We start from the raw sequence: 22981 nt of genomic DNA on the forward strand, positions 1-22981 counted from the left end.
ATTAATTAACTCGTTAGATTAATACCAATTTTGGTGAGAAATTTCACAATGGACTTGGCTAAATTAATTTGGCCCTGAAGTCATACCAGTCCTAGGTTTATTCTTACGCCTTTGTTTTGTTTCTCTTATACAACATTATGTTAATAATCTGTCTCCCACTAAACTCTGGGCTGTTTGAGGGCAGGTACAATATTTCTATTTTTGGTGCCCTTATGCCAACTTCATAAAAATGTCAAGTACAATAAAAATTGTTGAATAAGCAGATGGATGAGAAAATGGAGGCCCAGAGATTGACTTTTAAAAACTACAGATATATACCGAGTGTTTATTATGTGCTGAGTGCTGCAGAGAGAGCTTACAGCCCTCGCAGAGCTGAGACTCAGCTAATAGTGGCAGAATGGGAGCTCCAGCCCAGTTTTATAGCTGTGTCTCCTTCTCTTTGCTCTACAAGGAAGAATTAATGAGAAAGTGCAGGACAGTTATAATAGGTGAATCCATTGTATTATTTTTAGGGTTAGACTCAGTTCATTTGTCCTTGTGAGATTTCCCATTTGGTAGGCAGAGATAAGGACCAGATCTGTGGTTTCTTTTATGTTGCTTTATGATCCCTAAAATAGGTGTTCATCAGATTCTCTCCTTGCCTTGTCCCATGGTGCTAGGAAATAATATATTTAATCTAGAGGTGGGCCCGTGCTTCTACTTATTCCATAATTGATATGTCATTTGCCATTAAGCCTAATCGCTACGTGTCTAAACCTCCTTTTTCCTATATGGTATATTCCTCCAAACTTATTCAGACCCATTTGAGCTTCTATTATATATAGTTTTATCAAAATCTTTTGTAGGTATTCCCCATAACCTTGCTGAAATTTCCAGCCAAAAACTAGTTTTCTCATGCTTTCTACTAGTACAGAAAAAGCAGGAAGTCCTTGCACATATAACCACGACACTATATCAGCATTTTTTATTTTCGCTTTCTCATTCTTATCTGGTAGGCAGTGTATTATTTGATCTGGAGACTATTTTTACTTTGTTCTTTGTTTTGACAACTTAAAGTCCTTATAGCTTCACTTTATTTTCCTTTGATGCAAATACATACATACATATACACACACATGCACACACACACAGACAGACATTTGAAGAAAACCAAGTTTGACATCAAGCTTTATATTAGCTGATTTGTTTTGTTTATTTTTGGTTTTTGATGGATACAGTGTGCATTAAGATTAATTTGCCATATGTGGTATAGAATAGTATATAAATTGACTATAATATGAAAATCCACAATTGCAGTAATTATAATCATCTACGGTGAGTGTCTGCCCCATAGCCCATGCAACTAAAATTATTTTTTGTTCTTCTTTGGAACGTTTCAGCATTTGTAGAGGTGTCCATACACTAAGTCATATCTTTATGTGAAGTAATCTTTATCTCCCATACATTCTTTCTATTTTATTTATTTTTTTAAATTTAAATATGCAGTCTCTCATGAAATGTCAACACACCCAGGGGTGAGAAATGTCCCATTTTTTTTTAGTTTATCTGGTCCTTTATTTTTTTAAAAAAAGATTTAATACAGATTTCTGTCAAAAAATTTTTTGCCTTAGATATTATTATAGATTAAATTTTTTAAAAAAGGAAGTCATCTACATTCATAGCATTTCAAAGCAAACCAGTAATTGTTCTATTAATATTTGTTTTCAGTTGGTATTTATTGAGCTTCTACTTAGTATTCCATTTTGTGTAAAGCTCTTAGAAATCTTAGAAAGAAGCATAAGTTTCTTCTGTTCTTGAGATTCTCTCTCACTCTCTTGCTTGCTCCTTCTCTTTTTCCATGAACTGTTAGAGAAAAAATTTTTCTGTCATATTTTAACCTTCCTACCATTGAGATGGCACCTTGCAATCACTGTCAGGCAAGTGGCAGTCATGACATGGTTTTTGTGTGAAAAATTATTCTTTGAAATTTCTGGTAAGCTCTGGTTTAGATTTAATGAAATGAAATATTACTTCTTAAAATTAAAACACTGTACTTGTATATAATTTGTGAAATAATTTCAAAAGTTCAATAGAAGGAAAATAATAGTGTAAAAAAGAAGTTAATAATCAGGAAAATTTAAGAGACTCAAATAACAGGACTTATAAATGCTAAAAATTTCTGCCCAAATTGTCCTTTATCTCTGAGGTTTGCAGGAGAGAAAGAATTTTCCCTCTACTTTTCTCAATTCCTAGCTGTCTGTAACAAAAGATAGATTAACAAGAGAAAAACAAGTTTATTAACATGTATGTATAACATCCACGCAAGAAAACTAAAGGAAAGAGTAACTTTCAAAGGGGTAGCTTCTTAGTACTGCGGCTTATACAGCATCTTCAACAAAGAACAATACATTTTTAGGGAAGTGACAAGATAATGAAAAAGGACCTTGAGTCCAATTGTGGGGAGGCAAAAATATAGGGGAAACTAATGGTATGTAAAGGCTAGTTATTAATAGTAAACTTTGTCATATAGATTTCTCTGGCGCCCTTTCCAGGCTAATAAGGGGCAGAAGTCATCTCTGGTGATTAACTTTTGATCCTTCATGGTGGCGGCTGGGAGGAAGGACACTTATCAATTTGTGTCCTGCTTTTAGGCAAATGGGGGCGGGCAGAGAGCTTTTCTTATATCTCTTTCTTCTCAACAACAGTTAGCTCAAAATTGCTACACACTGTAGCTTATTTTGGGGTGACATATTCTGTTATCTTTAAGGTTCCTTTAATTTTCCCATCTATTTTCCGCTGCTTCAGTCTCATAGGCAGGGTGTTATCCTGCCGGAAACCCAGTGTTTGCTGATGGGTTACTGAGAATCTTTCCCTTAGCCTTTCCTGAGTTTTTTCTAAATTGAATGCCACAGACCTCTTGAGATTTGCCTTAAGCGTAGTCATAAAGAGGTCGTCAATCTAGACATGGAAGGGGAAGCTTAGAGGCTAAGCAGGAGACCTCGGCATGAAAGTCTGGCTTTGTTCTGCCACTGGGCAAGTGACCTCAGCTAAGTTACTCTGCTTCTCCAAGCCTTAGTTTTTTCATTTGGCAAAATGGGACAAGTAATAGGACTTTCCCCATAATTTGTAGGGCTTAAAAGAAGGAGTGCGTACATAATACTTTGATTTCTAATAGTTTTTTTTTCGTTTTATTCTTATATGTACTAAGTACTTATTGAGCATCTCCTTTGTGCCTGGCACTAGGGATACATCAGTGAATAAGGAGACAAAATTTCACCGTCCCATGATTGAGCTGCTTTCCTAGTGGGGGAGAATCTCAGTTCTTGATTCACAGTAGTATTGTATAAGAAGTTATTATATAACATACAGTTTATGTAACGGTAGAACTTACTGTGTAATAAAATAGCACCTTATTATTTTCTTGGGGCTGACGCTATCTGGGGAAATGAGAGTTCTAATTATCTCCTTACACAACCGTACCTTATGGCTCCTGCTTCATCAGTGCTGAAAGAAAGGAGCTGCCAAGAGTTTCAGATGACAGCTTGCTGTGTTGGCACTTACTAGTCAGATGCTAATGGATAAATTCTTTGGCTTTTATACTTGGGAGCAGATTTAATGGGTCTTCTTTGGATTTCATTCATAATTTTATTCACAAGTTCTTTTTAGCTTGCTTGACAAGTGTGTAATTTTAAAAGCTCTAGCTGCTGAATCATAATGCTGAAGAACATGGGTTGATTAACAAAAATAATGTTAAGAGGGATTTCATTTTAATTGTAGTGTGTCACATCTAAAGAAGGCATTGACAATCTTACAGCTATCAGTAACACTTGACATTGCTCTAAGCCATGAGGCCAATAATAGCCATATCAAAATGGAGATCTAAAAAAAAAAAATCATTTGAGTCTTCCAGCTGAAATTAATGGAGCGAGGAAGCTGGTGATCATTATTTAAAATGGCCTAAAATATATTATACTATGTGGTCACCACTTTTCTCATTAGGCTTTCAACTGTCATTACCTCTTTTTCCTCATTCACAGTATTGGCACTTTTTTTGTGTTGGACCCTTTGCATATAGTGTTTTCTCTGCCAGGACTGCCCTACCTCCTCCACCTGGGGCACTCTTCCTCAGCCTTCGAGACTGCTAGAATGAGTCTTCTATGACGCCTACCACCATTCTCCTGGGGATATTTCCCCTTCTGTGTGACCTTTCTCATTGCACGTGGCTCATTGGTTATGTTTTGTTTAATCTGTTGTTCTTCACACTGTTTTGGGACCTGTGTTCTTCATTGGCTCCAGTGATCATTAACGATCATCTTAATATCATCTGGTTTTTTATTTTTATTTTTTGTTGGAGAGATGGTCTCTTGCATTTTTGCCTGGGTATGAAGACATGATCATAGTTAACTGCAACTTCAAACTTCTGGGCTCAAGTGATCCTCCTGCCTTAGCTTCCTGAGTAGCTGAGACTATAGGCGTGCATCACCATGCCCGGCTAATTTTTCTATTTTCTGTAAAGACGGGGTCTCACCATGTTGCCCAGACTGGTCTTGAACTCTTGACCTTAAGCAATCCTCCCACCTCAGCCTCCCAAAGTGTAAGGATTATAGGCACGAGCCACTGCGCTTGGCCTCATCTCTTCTTTCATGACATGACAAGCCATGACATGGCTTTTAAATATAAACATTAGTTTTTGTTAGAAAAGCTGAGAACATGTGGATCATTCTCTGTTAATAACCTTCTGTCTTTTATCCTGTCATCTTAATTCCACAAACTTTAGTTGGTTTATTTACAAACCTTCTAACAACTCACAAATGTTCATGATATTGATCTAAAATAATAAAAAATAATAAGTATAGCTTAAATACTGGTTTTAATTGCATCTCTGATATGATTAAAGGTAAGAAGCACCATTATTTTATATACCACCAAAAACGTTGCCAATTAAACTCTGACACAGTGCTAAAAACCATTGACTCTAAAATACATTCTGAATGCATCCCAGAATGCATTTTAGAGATGTTAAAATGTGCAAAAATGTTCATTTTTAAATTGGTGGTAATGCTACATCTTTAAAAAAGATATAAGAACTCCCTCAAGGAAGAAAATGAAGGACTTGTTTCCATTTATTTTCTCTTCCTTCATTTGCCTTTTGGTGAATGTGCTAATGGACACCAGAGTCCTCAAATGCCAGACATCTAGAAGACGGAGGACTCCACAAAGGGTCTGAAATCTACATAATCCACTCTTGTAATACTAAAAATAATCTACAGATAAACAAAGTAAAGGACTTGGAAGTAGAGAATTGATTAGCCACATTATGTATTCATAAAAAATGTGAATTAATGTCTGTCTCATCATGCTTGAAAAAGTTTGTATGTTCCCTCCCTTTGGCTCAGGTAACTTCCAGGTGTGTGTGTGGCTGACGGGGGGATGGTGGTGGGGTTAAGTTCAGGTGGAAACCTTTCAGGTGTTGGCATCTATAAGCATTTTTGATTATTAACTGGCCCTGCAAGTCTTGGAGCATTTCATTTTCCTTTCTTGAGATTCAGTGTCTGCCTTTATAATGAGTGTCATGGAAAGAAATAGAATTCAGTTTCTAGCTGAGTAAGACCTGGACTATGTACTTCATTAAATAGGGGATGCCTTTATTGAGCCTGTCATGTTTCTGTCTCTGTCTCTCTCTGTCTCTGTTATAAGATTGTGTGTGTGTTCATAGGGTTATGGTGTCATTAGAAGCAATTTTGTAAGACATAGAAAGTCATAACAATCAACTGGAAAGCTTGTTTGGAAATAGAATCTTTAAAAAAAGAAAAGAATTAATTGGAAAGAAATTTAGAACACTCTAAAATTATGATGATTTAGTTTGTGTGCATGTGCACATGTTTAGTTTTATGGCTATTTTAGTGGCACAAAAAACAGCACAATGAATGGCTTTTTTAGTTCCTTTCATAGCTGCTTTGTTAGGATCCTAGGCTAAATTTTGAAGATACTAGGGATGAGTAAATTATGTTTTCTGTATGCCTAAAATTTATAAACTGTTGAGTGAGAAGTATATAACTATTATTAGCAGAAGGACTCAAATACCATGGTTTGCAGGTAAGAGAATGATTAATGGGGGAAAAAGGGAGAGATGTAGGGAAAGAGATGTAGGGAGGGACGTAAAATATTTTCTGTGGGCTTTGAAAGATAAGTAGTGACAGCAAACTACATTTGTTGAATATTTAGTTTTTGCTTGGCACCATAAAGCTCTCGGTATTTGTTACCTCACTGAACTCTTATCGTTATAGTCCACAGTTGACAGGCTCAGAAATGTTAAATAAATTTCTCAAATATCTCAGAGCCACATGGCTAGTGAGTGACAAAGCTGGGATTTCTACTAGGTCTGTCTGATTCCAAGGTCCATATTCTTAATTATTGTACTGTTCTGAAGGGTATTCAAGACAAAAGGAAAACCGTGAACGCAAAGACTTGAAAATTATGAAAATGCCTGACATGTTCACATAATGGTGAACATAGCCCTAGGCTAGAGCTGAGGTGTGGCTGGAAACCTGGTTTCTGACACAGCCCCTGGCAGACCAGGATATGCTGTTGAGTCATTGATTTGTTCTTTGATCCCTGTGTTCTTGAGCATCTACCGTGCGCCAGGCAGTTTTCTTGGTACCGGGGCTTCAGAAGTGAGCACGTACCCTTGTCTTCAAAATGCTGAGTCTAGTAAGATACTGATATTTTCCGTTCTGATTTCACTTCACTCTTTTGGCTAGAGAATACTTCTTCACCAGTCTTTATATAAACTTGTAGAGTTTTGAATTATCTTATAGCTTCGTAACTACAAATACATATGCTGTGATCTGAATGTGTCTCCCAAAATTCATGTGTTGGAAACTTGATCCCCAGTGTGGCAGTGTTGGGAGATGGCGCCTTCTGGGAGGGGTTTAGGGAAGGGATTGATGCCGTTATGAAAAGGGCTTGGGGAGTGGGCGCACCCTCTTCTGCGCTTCTGCTGTGAGAGGACATGGGATTTGTCTCCGTTTTGTCCTGCTTTCCGCCATGCGAGGATGCAGCAGGAAGGCTCTCGCTAGACACTAGGTGCCAAGCCTTGGTCGTGGACTTTCCAGCTTCCAGAACTGTGAGGCAATTAATTTCTGTTCTTTTACAATTACCCAGTCTTTGGTATTCTGTTATAGCAGCGCAAACAAAGTAAGTATATCTGTATCTATATACACATGCTATATATATGAGCATATATACACACATACTATATTATATATAGAGAGAGAGAGTGAGAGAGAGAAGTAGTTTCATACCTTTATTCTGAAATTAATTAAGGCATGGAATTGATATCATCTTTATATTAAATTTTCTTCTAAGAAGGTAGCTCTTCATTTTCCTACTATAAAATATTAGGTTCTCGTAATTTCAGTGCTGTAGCTATTGAAGTAAGTGCATGGTACATGTTGTTAAAATTCTTTATAAACAGTTACATTAATATTAAATGAATCTGTGACTACATGAATGGAAACGCAACATTGCTTTCTTTTAACTAATATGTGGCTGGTGCTGCTGCTTCTTTCTCCCGGGATAGAGCAGAAATATTTTGAAGTGTAGCTCAGCTTGTTTTCAGTTTTCTAATCTGTTTTAATCTGCTGTTTTTGCTCACAAATTCCCATTCTCCTCACCTCCTTTTAAAAAAGCTTTTAATTTTTTAATAATGGCCATTCTGACAGGGGTAAGGATGCTATCTCACTGTGGTTTTAATTTGCACTTCCCTGATGATTAGTGATGTTGAGTGTATTTTCATATGTCTGTTGGCCATCTGTCTATCTTCTTTTGAGAAAACTCTGTTCGTGTCTTTTGCCCACTTTTTTAATGGGGGTGTTTGGTTTTATGCTTGGTGATTTGTTTGAATTCTTTGTAGATTCTGGATATCAGCCCTTTGTTGGATATATAGTTTGTGAATATTTTCTCCTATTCTGTATGTAGGTTGTCTGTTTACTCTGTTGATTATTTCCTTTTCTGTGCAGAAACTTTTTAATTTAATTAAGTCCCATTTATTTATTATTGTTCTTGCTGTATTTGCCTTTGGGGTGTTAGTCATAGATTCTTTGCCTAGGCCAATGTTTACGAGAGTTTTTCTTACGGTTTCTTCCAGAATTTTTATGGTTTCAGGTCTTACATTTAGGTTGTAATCCATCTTGAGTTAATTTTTATATATGGTGAGAGATAGAGATCCTATTTCATTCTTCTGCATGTGGCTCTCCAATTTTCCCAGAATCATTTATGGAATAGGGCATCCTTTCCCCAGCATATATTTTGTCTGCTTTGTCAAAAATCACTTGGTCATAGCTATGTGGTTTTGTTTCTGGGTTCTTCATTCTGTTCCATTGGTCTATGCCTCTGCTTTTATACCAGTACCATGCTCTTTCAGTCACTATAGCCTTGTAGTATAATTTAAAATCAGGTAATGTGATGCCTCTCACTTTGTTCTTTTTGCTTAAGATTACTTTGGTTATTCATACTCTTTCTTGGTTCCATATGAAGTTTAGGATTATTTTTTCTAGATCTATGAAAAATGACTGGTATTTTGATGGGAGTTGCATTGCATTTGTAAATCAGTTTAGGTAGTGTGGACATTTTAACAATGTTGATCCTTCCAATCCATGAGCATGGGATGTTTTTCCATTTGTTTAGAATGGCCATTATTAAAAAAATAAACAAACAATATATGTTGGCATGGATGTGGTGAAAAAGGAATGTTTATACGCCGTTAATGGGACTGTAAATTAGTACAACCTCTGTAGGAAGCAGTGTGGAGATTCTTCAAAGAACTATCATTTGATCCAGCAATCCCACTGTTGGGTATCTCCCCAAAGGAAAATAAGTCATTTTATAAAAAAGATAGTTGCACTCAAATGTTTATTGCAGCACAATTCACAATTGCAAAGATGTGGAATCAACCTAAGTGCCCATCAACAGATGGATGAGTGGACAAAGAAAATGTGGAGTGTATAGATGTGTGTGTGTGTGTATATACACCACACACACACACACACACACACATCATAATACTACTCAGCCATAAAAAAGAATAAATAATGTAATTTGCAGCAAGTTGTATAGCACTGGAGATCATTATCTTAAGTATCTCAGGAATGGAAAAAGAAACACCACCTGTTCTCACTAATAAGTGGAAGCTAAATGATGGGTACATGTGATCATAAAGTGGCATAAAGGACACTGGAAGGTAAGAATTGGGGAGGTTTGGAGGGGGATGGGGGATAAAAACTTACCTGTGGGGTACAATGCACACCATTCTGGTGACAGGCACACTGGAAACCCTGACTTCAGCATTATACAGTTCATCCATGTAACAAGAACACTTGTACCCCGTAATATTTTGAAATAAAAATTATCTTAAAAAAACTTTTTAAATGTAGTACAGACTTGGTATCAGCATTTATATGATACAAAGGCAAATACAGAAACAGTTAATAATTTTCCTCTGCCCTTTTCATTCTCACTCTCCTAAGGAATGGTTTTAACACATTACATCTTTTTCTATGTTCATTTCTGGTAACTGTTGATTAAGAGAAATGTTCTGTGTAAGAGAAGTATGAAAATATGAGTAGAATTGGGAATTGTGATATAAGTAAATTCTTAAATGTAACACTGTTCTATAAAAAGTCTTACACTAAGCTTTGAAGAACAAATGGTTTCTCAGTTCTCTACGACATATTTTAGTGCAGGGAAAAAAACCTACGTCTTGTTTTCTGGAGTAGAGTAAATTGTGTCTCCTTTTGCTGTCTGGAGAATTCATGTGTGAGTCACTTCCCTTGCCCCTTAAAACTTTCAAATCTACTCAGTTAAATAGCCATAAATTACTTTACAATGTTTGGAAAGAAAGACTGCTATATAGTGTTGCGCAAATTAACTGCTTTTAATTTTTATTCTGAAGCCCATATAACCTACTATTTTGGTGATCCTTTATTTATTCCAACATGATGTTTAAGGGCCAACAAATTCTCAGGGGTGGGGTACATTTCCTGGGGGGGGTTGCTTTTCTTTCCATCAGTAGAAACTCTTTTATTGTACATATATATTATCATACCGTCATTGAGTACCAAATTTATAAGATACAAGAGTAAGAGTTGTAAAGTAATGTTTCCTTCCATTTATGTGTTCCAGCTAATATTTTCTCCCTTGATATTCTTAACATATGTAAAAATGTATGTATATATTTTCTTTTTAAAGTTTTTACACAGATGGTAGTGTAACATATTCGTTTCTTATACTTTGCTTTTCCACTGTTTTTGTCTTGGAGAATGTTCCACATTAGATAATGTATAGCTATTTCACTGTGTGGGGCATAGCACAATTCTATCCATGGACTTTTGGGTTCTTTCCATTCTTTTTCTATTAAAAACTAAACTAAACCTTTGAATATCCTTGACTGGCAAACTGTTTAATATTTTGTGTTTATATATATATATATTATTTCTATGAAAAAGAAAAAAAAAAAACAGCAGTTGTAGAGAAAGCTGACCTGTTCTGTTTATTTCACCTGGACCTGGATCTGTTTAAGGGACACTGAGTTATTACTATGTGCCAGAGTGCTTACCTGTGCCCTCGTACAGGTCATCTATTGCTGTCAAAGCTCTTTGTACTGATGGTAGAAGTTCCTCTTCATTTCTCTAAAAGCCCATAGTGCCTGTGGCATGAAAATATTTGCTTACTTTGGGTTTGGTAAGATTTCCTCCAGTATGGATTGGATTCTTGGTATGGTGGATTGCATCTGTGTGATCAGAATTCGTTCATGATACACAGTTCTTTTGAATGTAAATCTATGCATCTTATTTTTTAAAAAATTGATCAAATAAAAAGATTTCTATTTTATTCAGAAGTACTTTGATCACCTAGGTAGTCCATTATACAATCTGTGTCAGTTAAAGGAGGCAGTTGAGAGTGCTTAGTAAACTCTGTAACTCGAAGTAATTGTCAGTTGTTTTCTCCTCTCAAACTATAGGTCTCAGGGAACATCAGTCTGTTGTTTAAATATATTAAATTTAGCTTAATTTGTACTTATTTTGATTATATTTTTAGTATATGTGTTCCTGAAGTGAGCAAATATACTTATCTCGATTATAAATATTGGCATGACTCTTGAGTCAAGATCCTCTTTAAGGAATATTAAAAAAAAATAAAGGAGAGGTCTCCGTACTATCATTATTTATGATTAGAATGGTGATATGTGAAGCCCACAAAGCTTTGAAGCCACCCTTCCCCAAAACAATTCTCAGTACTCCTAACCAAACCCAAGTAGAGGGTCTAGAAAGGGCATTATTAACAGGGAGTGTGTACTACCATGTTGAACCTCTTTGGACTTTCTTCCATTGCTGGCTGTGAAGGGATTCTGTGCTTTTTGATGTGGTTAGACATGGGCTAAGGGTATGGGAGTAGCTGAAAGCTAAAAGTCAGACTCTCTGTTTGTTTTAGAAGCACGTTCCAAACTTATGTTCTGCCTTAAGGAAATGTTTTGAACCTGCTTTTCAAGTGTGAAGACTTACTGTGGGCCCAGCTGTCAACCCGTCAAAAGTGATGTGATGGACTATAATTTTTTAGTGCTTTATGGCGAACCCTTGGGGTTATGGCATTACATCTACAGTTTGCTAGGCAGTGATTGATTTTCTTGATTGACAGGAAGCATAGTTTATTGTGGCCCAGGTCAGCAGGTCAAGGGACAGTTGATGGAGCAGCTTTGAACTCTGTCAGCAATCCCAAGGTGTCAAGGTGCCAAGGAAAAGAACTCAGCTTCATTCATTCGGGTTATAGTGAGAATGTGTTTATTGGGAACAAGAATATGGCTAACCTTTGCAAGGATAAAGAAGGAAAACATTTCTCGGTATAGACTTCTACTTTTATGTCAAGAAAGACTCAAAACTTTGTCAGGCTTAACCTCCCTTCCCTCTGTTCTCTACTTCCTAGTCAATAGAAACTGACTACTTGTAAAATACAAAGTGTTCTTTATCTCATGCCTTTCTAGCATATGTGGATTCTTGTGAGAATTTATTGGGGCATTTTGTTTATAGTGGCATAGATTTTATAGTTTATAGTAGCATAGGTTTTATAATATTAGGTTTTACTAAACTTGGACAGACCCATTACAGTTGCATCATAGGAGATTCTTTGATGGAAATTGATTTAAACCGTTCAGGATCTATTTACACTTTCAACCTGCAAGGTTGAATGACAGTAACTAGATATATGCTCAGTTTTGCAGGGCTCAAGGCTTATTACATGGATTTCTTTCTTCCCTAAATAGATACTAAACCTAAAGATCTATTTAGCTTGAAAATACTTCATGTATTCTCAAAGAAAATATTTCTAAACTTTTAAATTGTATAGTTGCACTTCTGTGGACCATCTCTAGTTTCATTAGATATTTTTTGAGCTGTAATGATCAAAACACCGTTTCGCTGTTTAAAGGAAAGATAATGGGTTTTTATTGCTGTTAGTGCCGTCCCTTCTAGTATTCTTCCTGGAACATCCTGTATCATATTCATTTAAGAGTAGTACTCAGGGCTTCAGGACTTAGAAAGGGCTATGTGGTTTTAGGAGGGAGTGACTTCATTCTGCCAGGAATTGTATTGGGCAAGCAACCAAGGGAATGACCCTAGACAAACTGGGGAGAGTCACTTGATTATTAGAGAATGTGACTGGAGTCAATTTATTGTACATGGACATAAGGTCTGGAAGAGCTACTCCCCTCAGCCAGTAGTTACTGAGTGCTTGCGATGTATGTGGCCCCATTGTAGGTAATGATCCTGGAGCTTATGTTCTAGTGTGGGGAGATACACATTAAAAAAAAAGAATGAATGAACAAACTGGTGATAAATCTATGATACAAAACAGCTCAGGTTAAGAGTGAGTGCTAGCCTGGGGCTGGAGGTGTTACTGTCTTATATAGGTTGGTCAGGAAAGTTCTGTAGTAATGGACATTTGAGCAGAGACCTGAGGGGTTAGTGTGAAAGAGAAAGTGAGGCACACATTGAACATGTGGCTGTCTATAGCAGAGTGTGAAAGGTGGAATTGTGCTTGGCATGTTTGAGGAGCAACAGGGATGCCAATTTGTCTGTACTGGGGGGAGGGGAGAAAGGAGAGTGATAAGAGATAAGCCAGGGAGAAAAAGGGAAGCTTGATCATGCAGGGCCTCATAGGTGATTTGTTAGGAATTTGACTTTTACTGTGAAAGCAAGCAAGGGGAGGTTTTTGAACAGGGAAATGACTTACCTGACTTTAACAAGATCCATCTGGCTGCTGTGTGGAGAATAGAATATAAGAGGGGCAAGTGTGGAGGCAGAGAGGCCAATTAGAGGGTCATATGATAAAATCCAGAGATGCCAACTGTTTGTGGGGAATAGGGTATCAGTTGTAGAGGTGGCACTGGGGTGGGCAGCACTGTGGATGGAGCAGGTTTGGATGGAGAAAGGGCAGTTAGGAGTTGGATTTTGGACGTGGTAAGTTTGAGATGTCTGTTAGCTATCCTAGTGGAGTTGTTGAATAGGCAGTTAGACATACAGTTCTGGAGTTTAGGGGGAAAACCCCAGGTTGGAGACATGAGTATGGAAGTCACCATTATATATGGTATTTGAAGCCATGAGACTGGAGGGCATTACTTAGGGAGTGGATATAGATTGAGAAAAGGCCCAAAGATTGACACCTGGAGCATGCCTACATAGAGATACTTGGCAATTAGTCAACGAATATTTATGCAGTGGTTTCTACACAGATGAGGCCTAAGCAGCAAAAGAGGCTGAGGAGTAGCAGCAGGCAGTCGCACAGAAGGAGAACCAATACAGAAGAGTTTTCCAAGAAGTCAAGGGAGGAACATGAATCATCAGGAAGGAAGGATTCAAGGAGTGACCCACCCTGCTGTGCTGCTGAGATGGGTTGGGCAAGAAGAGAACTGAGAAATAGCCATTGAATTTTACAGGAGGAGGTCCCCGGTGACCCTGGCAAGCATTATTTCCAGGATCTGGTGGGGTAAATGCCTCACTGAAGTGAGTTTTGCTGGAGGCTGAAACAGAGAGATAAGGTGGAAGCCTAAGATGATGTCGGAGAGAGAGCAACCTTGTTAATTCATTATCCAAACCAGGGCACTCTGTGAATGGAAGGGGGAACTAATATTATGCTGGTGCAGCTGGGGTATACCACACGGCCACTCTTAGGGGAGGGTGAGAGAGATTTCACAAGGAAGTACCTGTTTATTTCTACTCTCTTTTTACTTTCTCTGAAGCAATTTCTTATATATGACTTACCAATTCTTCTTAGTCCATTGGTAATTCAGTTATTTTAACAGACCTTGGTATGGAATATTTGTTCAGAGCTTTTTAATAGTTCTGCTTTGTCCACATGCAATTTATTTCCTCAAAGAACGAATTGACTTGGCAGCTTTGATTTCCCTGTGCACACTTAAAAAAAAATCCTGAGCTTAAATATAGACGTTTGTGTAATATGAATATGAAACTCAATGCCCTAGAGTTTTTGTTGTTTAATTGAAATACTTTTTAGGGATGAGAGATTCATAATAATGCTCTTTGGTCCTTCGACAAAATAGCTATTAAATATCATGACTGGCATGTGTTTTGGCTAATATTGATTTTTTTCCTGAGGTTTGGGTGTGTTGTTTTTTTTTTTAAATAGAGTACATAAACCTTTGATAACTTGCCAGTAATATTTTTTTCCTATTGTAAATTGTGTTTTATTCTAATCTATTTTCATTTAGAGTACTGGACTTCAGTGTTTTTTTTTTCTTTTAAATCTCATACCATATCTGTTTTTAAAAAGGGAACCCATTTATGTTTTTATAAAAATTTATAAGTAATTTATTATTATCTGCTATTTACATATAAAATTTTCAGACAACAGCAATTAAAAAGAGATAGAGATGGAATGAACAGTACTTTAAAATAATGTTGCTATTTATGAGGGCTTTCTACTGTCATTAGTTAACATCACAAGGCAGCATAGTAGTAGTTCTCAACTTTGGTTGCCCATTGGACTCTGATGGTGCTTGTAAAAAATCATGATTTGCCGACTGAAGGGTGTGAATTAAAAAAAAAATCATGATGCACAGACCTGACTACAGGCATGCAGAATCAAAATCCCTGGGGGAATCTGCTGCTCTGTATTCTTCAGGGTAAATTTACCATTTGTGATAATTGATGTAAATCCAAAATCGAAAATTAGTTTACATAAAACTCAATAGTCTGTAGTTGTACCTTGCTGGGCACAGGTAAACTGCATCATCCTGATAAGGTGGAGGAGAACTGAGTGAGGCCTGCTGCTGCCAGCGCCTCTGCGAGCTCACTCTGTTCCTAGGAGAGCTCTCACGGCACATCACCCGTGACTGTCTGCTCTAGGGACAAGTGAGGCCTTCATGCTTGCCTGCATATTAAATATCATTAAGTCTTAAGTTCTTTTTCTTTTTGATTAAAAAAATACATCAACCTTTCACTCCTGAGTTGCATGACTACGTTTTTGAGATCATCGATTTAGAGATGTGACTAAAGGTTTACCTTGTATATAATTAAAATAGTTTTTATTTTCAGAGATCTGAAATAAAAAGAAAGTGGGTTTCTTGAGATTTGCTGTTCTGATGTCTTTGCTTTACTTTCCTAATTACAAAACAAAGTGTTGACCCTGGGCTTCTTCATAGCTTTTTTCCTAAAGTCCAAACACACTTTTGGGCTTCTGTCATGAGGGTAAACAGTTCTGTCCCATGGAGTAATTGCTCAATGAATACTTTATGGAATAGCTTTCCATTCCTTTACCTCCCCATGCTCCAGAGCTTTTTAAAACAATTAATAGACTTTATTTAAAAAAAAAAAACAGCTTTAGATTTACAGAAAAATTGAGAAGATAGTACAGAGAGTTCTCAAATAACCTCCACGTGGAGTTTCCCCTGTATTAACATCTGACATTAGTATGGTACATTCGTTATAATTAATGAACCAATATTGATATGTTATCATTACTTTATGTTAGTTCCATAGTTTATTCAGATTTCCTTAGTTTTTACCTGATGTTCTTTTTCTGTCTGGGATCCCATCCAGGACATCACATTATGTTTAGTTGTCACGTCCCCTTAGGCTCCTCTTGTATTGACGACCTTGGCAGTTTTGAGGAGTATTGGTAAGACCTTTTATAGGATGCTCCTCTGTTGGAATTTATCTGATATTTTTCTCCTGCTTAGACTGGAGTTATGAGTTTTGGGGAGTAAGAGCACAGGGACACAATGCTGTTCTCATCACGTCATATTAAGGGTGCTTACTGTCAACATGACTTAAGACTGTCGATATTGACCTTGAGCACCATGCTGAAGTGTAGTGTTCACTGGATTTCTCTGCTGTAAAGATTTTCACCCCCTTTCCATACCATACTCTTTTCAAGAAAGAATGTGTGGCAGCTATGCTCTCCCTTCTTTAGGGTAGAGGATTATATAATTTATTTGGAATTCTTCTGCCTGGGAGAATTGTCTCTTCTCCCCTATTTATTAATCAATCAGTCAATCAGTATGGAGTCATGGAAATTTATTTTTATACTTCGGGTTGCAATCCAGTGCCACTTTATTTTTTGCTCAGATTGTTCCATTAGGCCATTGGGAGCTCTTCCAGTTGGCAGTTGTGCCACTTTGATGTGCTCCTATCAGTGTGAGTATTTTTGTTTGTTTTGGGGATCACTTCCTTTTTTCTGGCACTACCTGATGCTCCAGGCTCATGTCGTATATTTCCTTCCTTAATTACAGAATCAGCCACTTCTCTAAAGAGGCAGAGTTTTTAATTTTTTTTTTATGCAGTAGAAGAGAGGTAACTATTATATATGTGGTAAGAGACGTGAAACACCCCTCCGCCTTCTTAACCTCTGAACTTGCTGTTTTTAGTTAGTTCTTAACCTTCAGAGGGCCTCTTCCCTTTTTAGCCCAAGGCTGATGATTTGACTTCATTTTTATTTTCGGTTCATAAACTTGAACCTTTTTGTGCTTTAGGATTTCCATGAAGTTTGGAGCATTTTGGTTTTAATATATCCATGATGAGAGATTTTTCATCATCCGTAATTGAAGCCCCTTTGAAGAAGCAATTCAAGGACTTTTGACTGAACATTTGAAGGATTAAGACTAGTCTATATTTTTCTTTGTTCTTTAAATAGAGTTCATCATACATTTTATAGATATTGAAAAAGTTATATTACCATTACACTTAACATCCTACTTGTGCCTACATTTGTCTTTGAGATTGCCTTAGGACACTTGATTAAAAAATCTGTAGTCTTTATAACATAATGGAGAAGTTCTTTATAGTCTTTTTGTTAAATCTTTTTGCATATCCCAGGAACAGCATCAATGTGACAGCTTGAGAAATACTTGAAATAAGACTATTTAATTTTCTTACTTCTTTCGTTCCCAGCTCTGAATTTCTTGACATTTAGAGCCAGAGGCATTGTCCATAATTCAGTATTTGAAAGTGATACGGAGCTATATTATGGTGGAATGTCGTGTTAAGATTTTCCCATATACTATTTAGGAGCCATAGTTGTCCTGTATGATACTTTTTCTGCAACCTGCTAGGGATTAGTAATCATGAGGGCTTTGAGTGTAAAATAAATGCCATACTGACTTTATCCAGTTATGATTCCAGAGGAGACAAGATTAGAAAAGGAACGGCTATCAAATCCTATTCGAAAATTAAACTAGATTAGAAAAGAATATCAGATCCTATTTCCTAAGCAATTTTATGTATAGAAACAGCCTAACTTAAATGTTATGTATAGAAATAGCTGGAGTAGTTAATTCTTTATTAATAACATTAGTAAATTATAACTGTACTGTACATTTTCATACTGCTTCATTCTTTTAAAAAATGAAATGCTTTCATGGATATTACCTTAGTGAAAGTACTGGTTTAGAGGAGCAGTAATGGGGATAATAATCCTTTTCCCCTATGATCATATGGCTCTTAGAGCCACAAAAATACTGACTTCACATATGAAACAATTAGTTACAGAAAGAAGTTTCATTCATTCATTTAAACATACATGCAGTATTGTTGAATGCCTACTTTGGCAGTGTAGACCTTGTCAAAGAGAAAAGGACCATTGGTTTATCAAAATTGTTCACTCCTTGCCATTAACATCTCATTGAGCACTTACTGTGTGCCAGGCTGTGAATCTGTTATACCCATGCTCCATGCACGTGGAGCGAATGAATGAGTTCATGTTTTCCTCCCTGCATTTTGATGCTTGCTTACTCTTCTTTAGAATTATCTCCAATTCTTATTTAGGTTATCTTTACATTAACCCAGCCTGGACCATGATCACTGCATTTATTGAAATTAGGTTTCTCGCTATTGAATATGGAAACCCAAAATGACAGGGACTTCTACTAAATAGAAATGTGTTTTTTTTGTTTGTTTGTTTGTTTTTGTATCCTCAATACCTAGTTCAGGGCTTGACAAATATTGTTTGAAGAATAAGTGCATTGGCTGGTACTAGTAAGCTCCACCACCCCCTGCTGAGACGATAGATTTTAGCCAATGAAACAAGCACCACCTGGGTTTTTGGAACTAGTATGGGGATAACAAAGTGGTTTTCTCAAAGTGTAGTCCCTGGACCACCTGCGTGGGAATAACTTGCTTGTAAGATGCAGATTCCCATGCCTCATACCCAGAGATATAATTTGATAAGCCTAGGATAGGAACCAGAACTTTCATGTCTCACAAACTCCCTTGGGTGATTTGAGAAGCACTGATAAAGGAAAGAAAGAAAAAAGAAAGGAAAGGAGAAGAAACTGATTTGTGGTCTTTTAATAAATTCTCATAAAGTAGTGGCAGGGCCTCTATTTCCAGTCCTGGCTTATGAACTCATGGTAGGGCCTATTGCTTCCTGGAGAGCTTCCCAGAATTAAGCCCAAGGTTCGGAAACGGCTGGAAAGTTTATTTTTTTCCTCATATAAAAGATGCAGGGAGGCAGGTGATGAAGTGCTAGCATGGAGGATTCATGACGTCATCAGCTGCCCAGGCTCCTTCACGAGATTGCCCTGGTTCCTATGATCCAAGGTGGCTGCTAGACTTTCATTCAATGAAGCCATCAGTCCTTGCTCTGGATGGCAGGATGCAGGAAGAAAAGAAGCGGAAGAGAAAGCCCCCTCCATGTTAAGGACACTCCCCAGAAGTCACATACAAAGCTATACACATGAGTTTGGTCAGAGCTGAGTCTTAGGAGCACATTTTGCTGTAAGATTATCTGAGATATGTGGATTTTTACCTTGACAGTAACATGCCCAGTAAGAGAAAGGAACAAAAAGCAGAAAGTAAAAAAAATCAGACCAGAAAAATCCCTGAGGATTCTGTTAGTAAGGAACAGGCCATTACTGGGCTCTGCCACAATCATTCTTTCTAAAGCTGCCCAAATAAATGTCCTAGATTCCCTTTAACTCTTGGCAAGTGATTTTGCCAATTCTCAAAGCCAGCTATCATCACCATCCTGTTTGTTTACACCTCCTCCTCCTCCTCCTCCTCCCCATAATCGCTTGGAAAAGTACTAAAACTCCACACAGATCTTATGTCATATGCCTGTCAGTTAACTCCGGTTGGATTCCTGGTTTTTAAATTGTGGATTGTCAGATCCCATAATCTGTTTCTTGTGGCAGTTGCTTTAAAATTTTCCACGTTCCACTCTAAATCTGTGTTCTCCTCTCTTTGTTTTTACTTTCTTGTAAATAAATCAACCACACTCCCCCTCAGCTTCGTGTGTCTGTCTGATATGTCTTCGTGTGCCTCCGTCTTGGACCCTCTTTTTATCCGTATCGGGTACGCCCGGTGAGGGGCCTCCGCTTCCCTTGTCCGCTGCTGTGTAGACCAGTGCCTGGAAAAGAGTGCTGTGTGCTCTGCAAATGCCTCTTGCAGGAATGCATGGGTAATTTCCCTTCTTTCTCTTACTTCCCTCTCCCTAGTTAGAATATAAGATTCTTTCTGTATTTAAAATACTTTCTCTTGACGTTACTGCCTTTTTCTCCCCCATTTCTCACAGCTTTTTATATTTTAAGGAGAGTATCTCTGCTTCCTTAATCCACTGTTTACTGACTCCTTGGTCACTTTACTGGCTTGAGTTTCCCTCTGTGAATTTTCAGATTTTTCTTTAAGATCCACCTGCTACCCCTGTCCACCCCTTCTCTTTGTTTAGTCTCCTTAGCTTCTCTGTAGCATGCTGTGTTACTGTCAGCATGTTCTTGGGAATACCCCCTTGTTCTTTTACCTTCCTGGCTTTTACTTTTATTTCCTTTGTTGACCTCCTTCTGCTTTGTAATGGTGAGGAAAGCACCAGGATTTTGGCTTCATCCTGCTATTTTCGTAATATCCCAAGGCTTGCCTACCCCTTTACCTTTAAGTGTTATCATGAGTCCCAAATTTACATAAATTGTTCTTACTATTCATTCCTATGTAACTTTTTTTTTTTTTTTTTTGAAGAGATAGGGTGTTGCTCTGTTGCCCAGGCTGGAGTGCAGTGGTGTCATCATAGCTGTCTGCAACCTCAAGCTCCTGGGCTCAATCCTCCTGCCTCAGCCTCTCAAGTAGCTGGGACTACAGGTGTGCATCACCATGCCCAGCATTATGTTGCCCGGGCTGATCTTGAACTCCTAGCCTCAAGAGATCCTCTCACCCGGCCACCCCAAATGCTGGGATTACAGGAAGAAGCCACTGCACCCGGTATCCTGCATCATGCGTCACTCTTAAATACTTCCTGGATGCCTCAACTTAAATTCCTCTGTCATCTTAAACATTGTTTAAAATTTCTGATGTTGGTATTAATACCCTAGGTTCACATCATTGGGGTACTGCTTCTCAAACTTTTCATCTTGGTAACCCTAATGGCTAAGTGGAGCGGCTTGCTGTGGGTTCTTTTCCTTGTCTGGAATGCCTCTTCCTTTATTCTTTCCAACTTCTTTCTTTTTGTAAGATCAAGTTTGAAAATCTACATTTCACAAAGATTTCTAGGATGACACTAGAGGAGGCAAGAAAAGCTTTATCTTTCCCTGCTGCACCCCTTTTAATAGAAGGATTTGTTCTGTAAATTTCGGATTCAGTCAAAAGGCCGCATGTAAGGACCTAGAAGGCCACATGTGGCCTTAAGGGCACAGGTGCCCCACCCCTGCGAGACCTTGTTGGCTTCCCAGCCTTTGAACTCGTGCCACACTCATTTATATGTGTATCTGGCACTCTTCATGTACTTCTGTTGTACTGTCGAATACATCATTTTTATTACGAATATCTTATGCACAGATAGCCTGTAATCGTATTCCTCTTTCTACTCCCAGTGCCTGGTATATATTTGGCACTTAATAATGTTTGCTATGGATCATGGCAGAGCCTTTTCATTTCCTTATCTTGTGCCATTTCTCACAGATGGCTTAAAAAAGCAATGAATTTTTCTTACCACCAAACAAATATTTTTTTTTTCCATAAATGACATGGACAGCTTTTGGACTGACCTGAGTGACAGGTTTTCTATAGCCTGATTGTATTTTGCTTTGCACTATTTAAGGTACATTATAAAAGGTGTGGCATGATCATTGGAAAAGTACCTTTTCTCCATCTTTGGAGTATCATCTAAAAAATTGAAATGAAAGAATCATAAAAAGAGCTAGTAGGATTTGGTGAAAGCACAGAGTTTTGCATTGGAAAGTTCAAGATAGGGTAGGGGTGGGAGGAAAGAAAGAAGAAGAGAGAACGTGAGTGAATGAGAATGAATGTGAAAGTGTGTACCCACCAGGCCACACCACTTGGGAAATAAGGTTGAGATGCTATAAAACTAGCCAATTAGGAGTGGATATATGTCTGTCATAGGCTGAGAATTCATATCAAGGGCACCACCTACAAAAAGAAGTTTACTGAACTGTTTTTATGATGAGTTGTCTTTATAATAAATTCCTCAGCAATATAGGAATGGGACAGATATACTGAGTAAAGTAGGTCCCATCAATATGTGATATCTTTTAAAATTATGGTATGAGAAATTAATTGTGGTTGCAACTTAGCTCTGTTTATATTGAAAATCTGATTCCAGACTCAAATACAGGGAACAAAAGCCTTAGTACACTTACATATTTTATTTTACTTTTTGTTTTTCTATAGGGAATTTGAAGTACTGCCTTGTGATTCTTAATCAGCCTCTGGACAAATATTTTCGTCATCTTTGGAACAAAGGTAAGCTTAATTAGCATTTATATTTCTTAGCTTTCTTCGTTTATTTGGAACTGACTAACATGACTATTAAGTACCTTGGAACGTAACTGAAACACACAAAAAATTGGAATTCATTATGAGGTGATTCAATTATTAAATTATCAGAAGAATTCATTATTGCTTCTCTGTTAACCTTTTTATTTCAAAATATTAAGGGGGTACAAATGTTTTAGGTTTATATATGTGATTTCCATAGCACTGACCCCCAAGGACAGAATACTATATTTCAGAACTACTATGTGGATATTAATCCTGAATACTCAACAAATATTTGTTCAAGTGTAAATATTTTTAGCTCCAGAGAAAGCAGAAAAGCATCCGCATGCTTCATTTGTCACAGCATCCAATAATAAGATGTCTGCAGGGTGATCAGATCTGCAAAATTAAAAAAGAAGACATGTTGCCAGTATGTTAGAATCTCTTGGGGTGCTGAAAATAAAGTTAAGAAAGGGAGAATGTCACAGAAGTAATACATATGGGAGGTTTTGTGTAAGAAACAGGCTTTATTAACTATTTACATTAGTCTTTTATGGGATTAAGTCTAGGCTACAAAATAACGTTAAGTATCATTTGCCATTTTGAACTTGTACTCTTCTTCCATGAAATCTTGGGATTTTTTCCAAAGAGATAATTTTGCTGAGTTATCAATGCAAGTTTCAGGCCAAAGTAGACAGGCAGAAGAACTTGATTCTTGATATATTGATACATAT

The 22981-nt window shown here is 37.3% G+C and overlaps 1 protein-coding gene across 4 annotated transcripts in view; it reads left to right on the forward strand.

Moving 5' to 3' along the window:
* The window catches only part of TPK1 (thiamin pyrophosphokinase 1), a 323125-nt gene that overhangs the window by 42979 nt on the left and 257165 nt on the right, over positions 1–22981 (forward strand). For all 4 annotated transcript variants that reach the window (XM_045564370.1, XM_045564369.1, XM_045564368.1 and 1 more), the window contains one exon: positions 22161–22232. In XM_045564370.1, the coding sequence (XP_045420326.1) occupies positions 22161–22232 (72 nt within the window). The remainder of the gene's footprint in view (positions 1–22160; positions 22233–22981) is intronic.

This window comes from Lemur catta, chromosome 11 (genome assembly GCF_020740605.2).
Source record: "Lemur catta isolate mLemCat1 chromosome 11, mLemCat1.pri, whole genome shotgun sequence".
NCBI lineage: Eukaryota > Metazoa > Chordata > Mammalia > Primates > Lemuridae > Lemur > Lemur catta.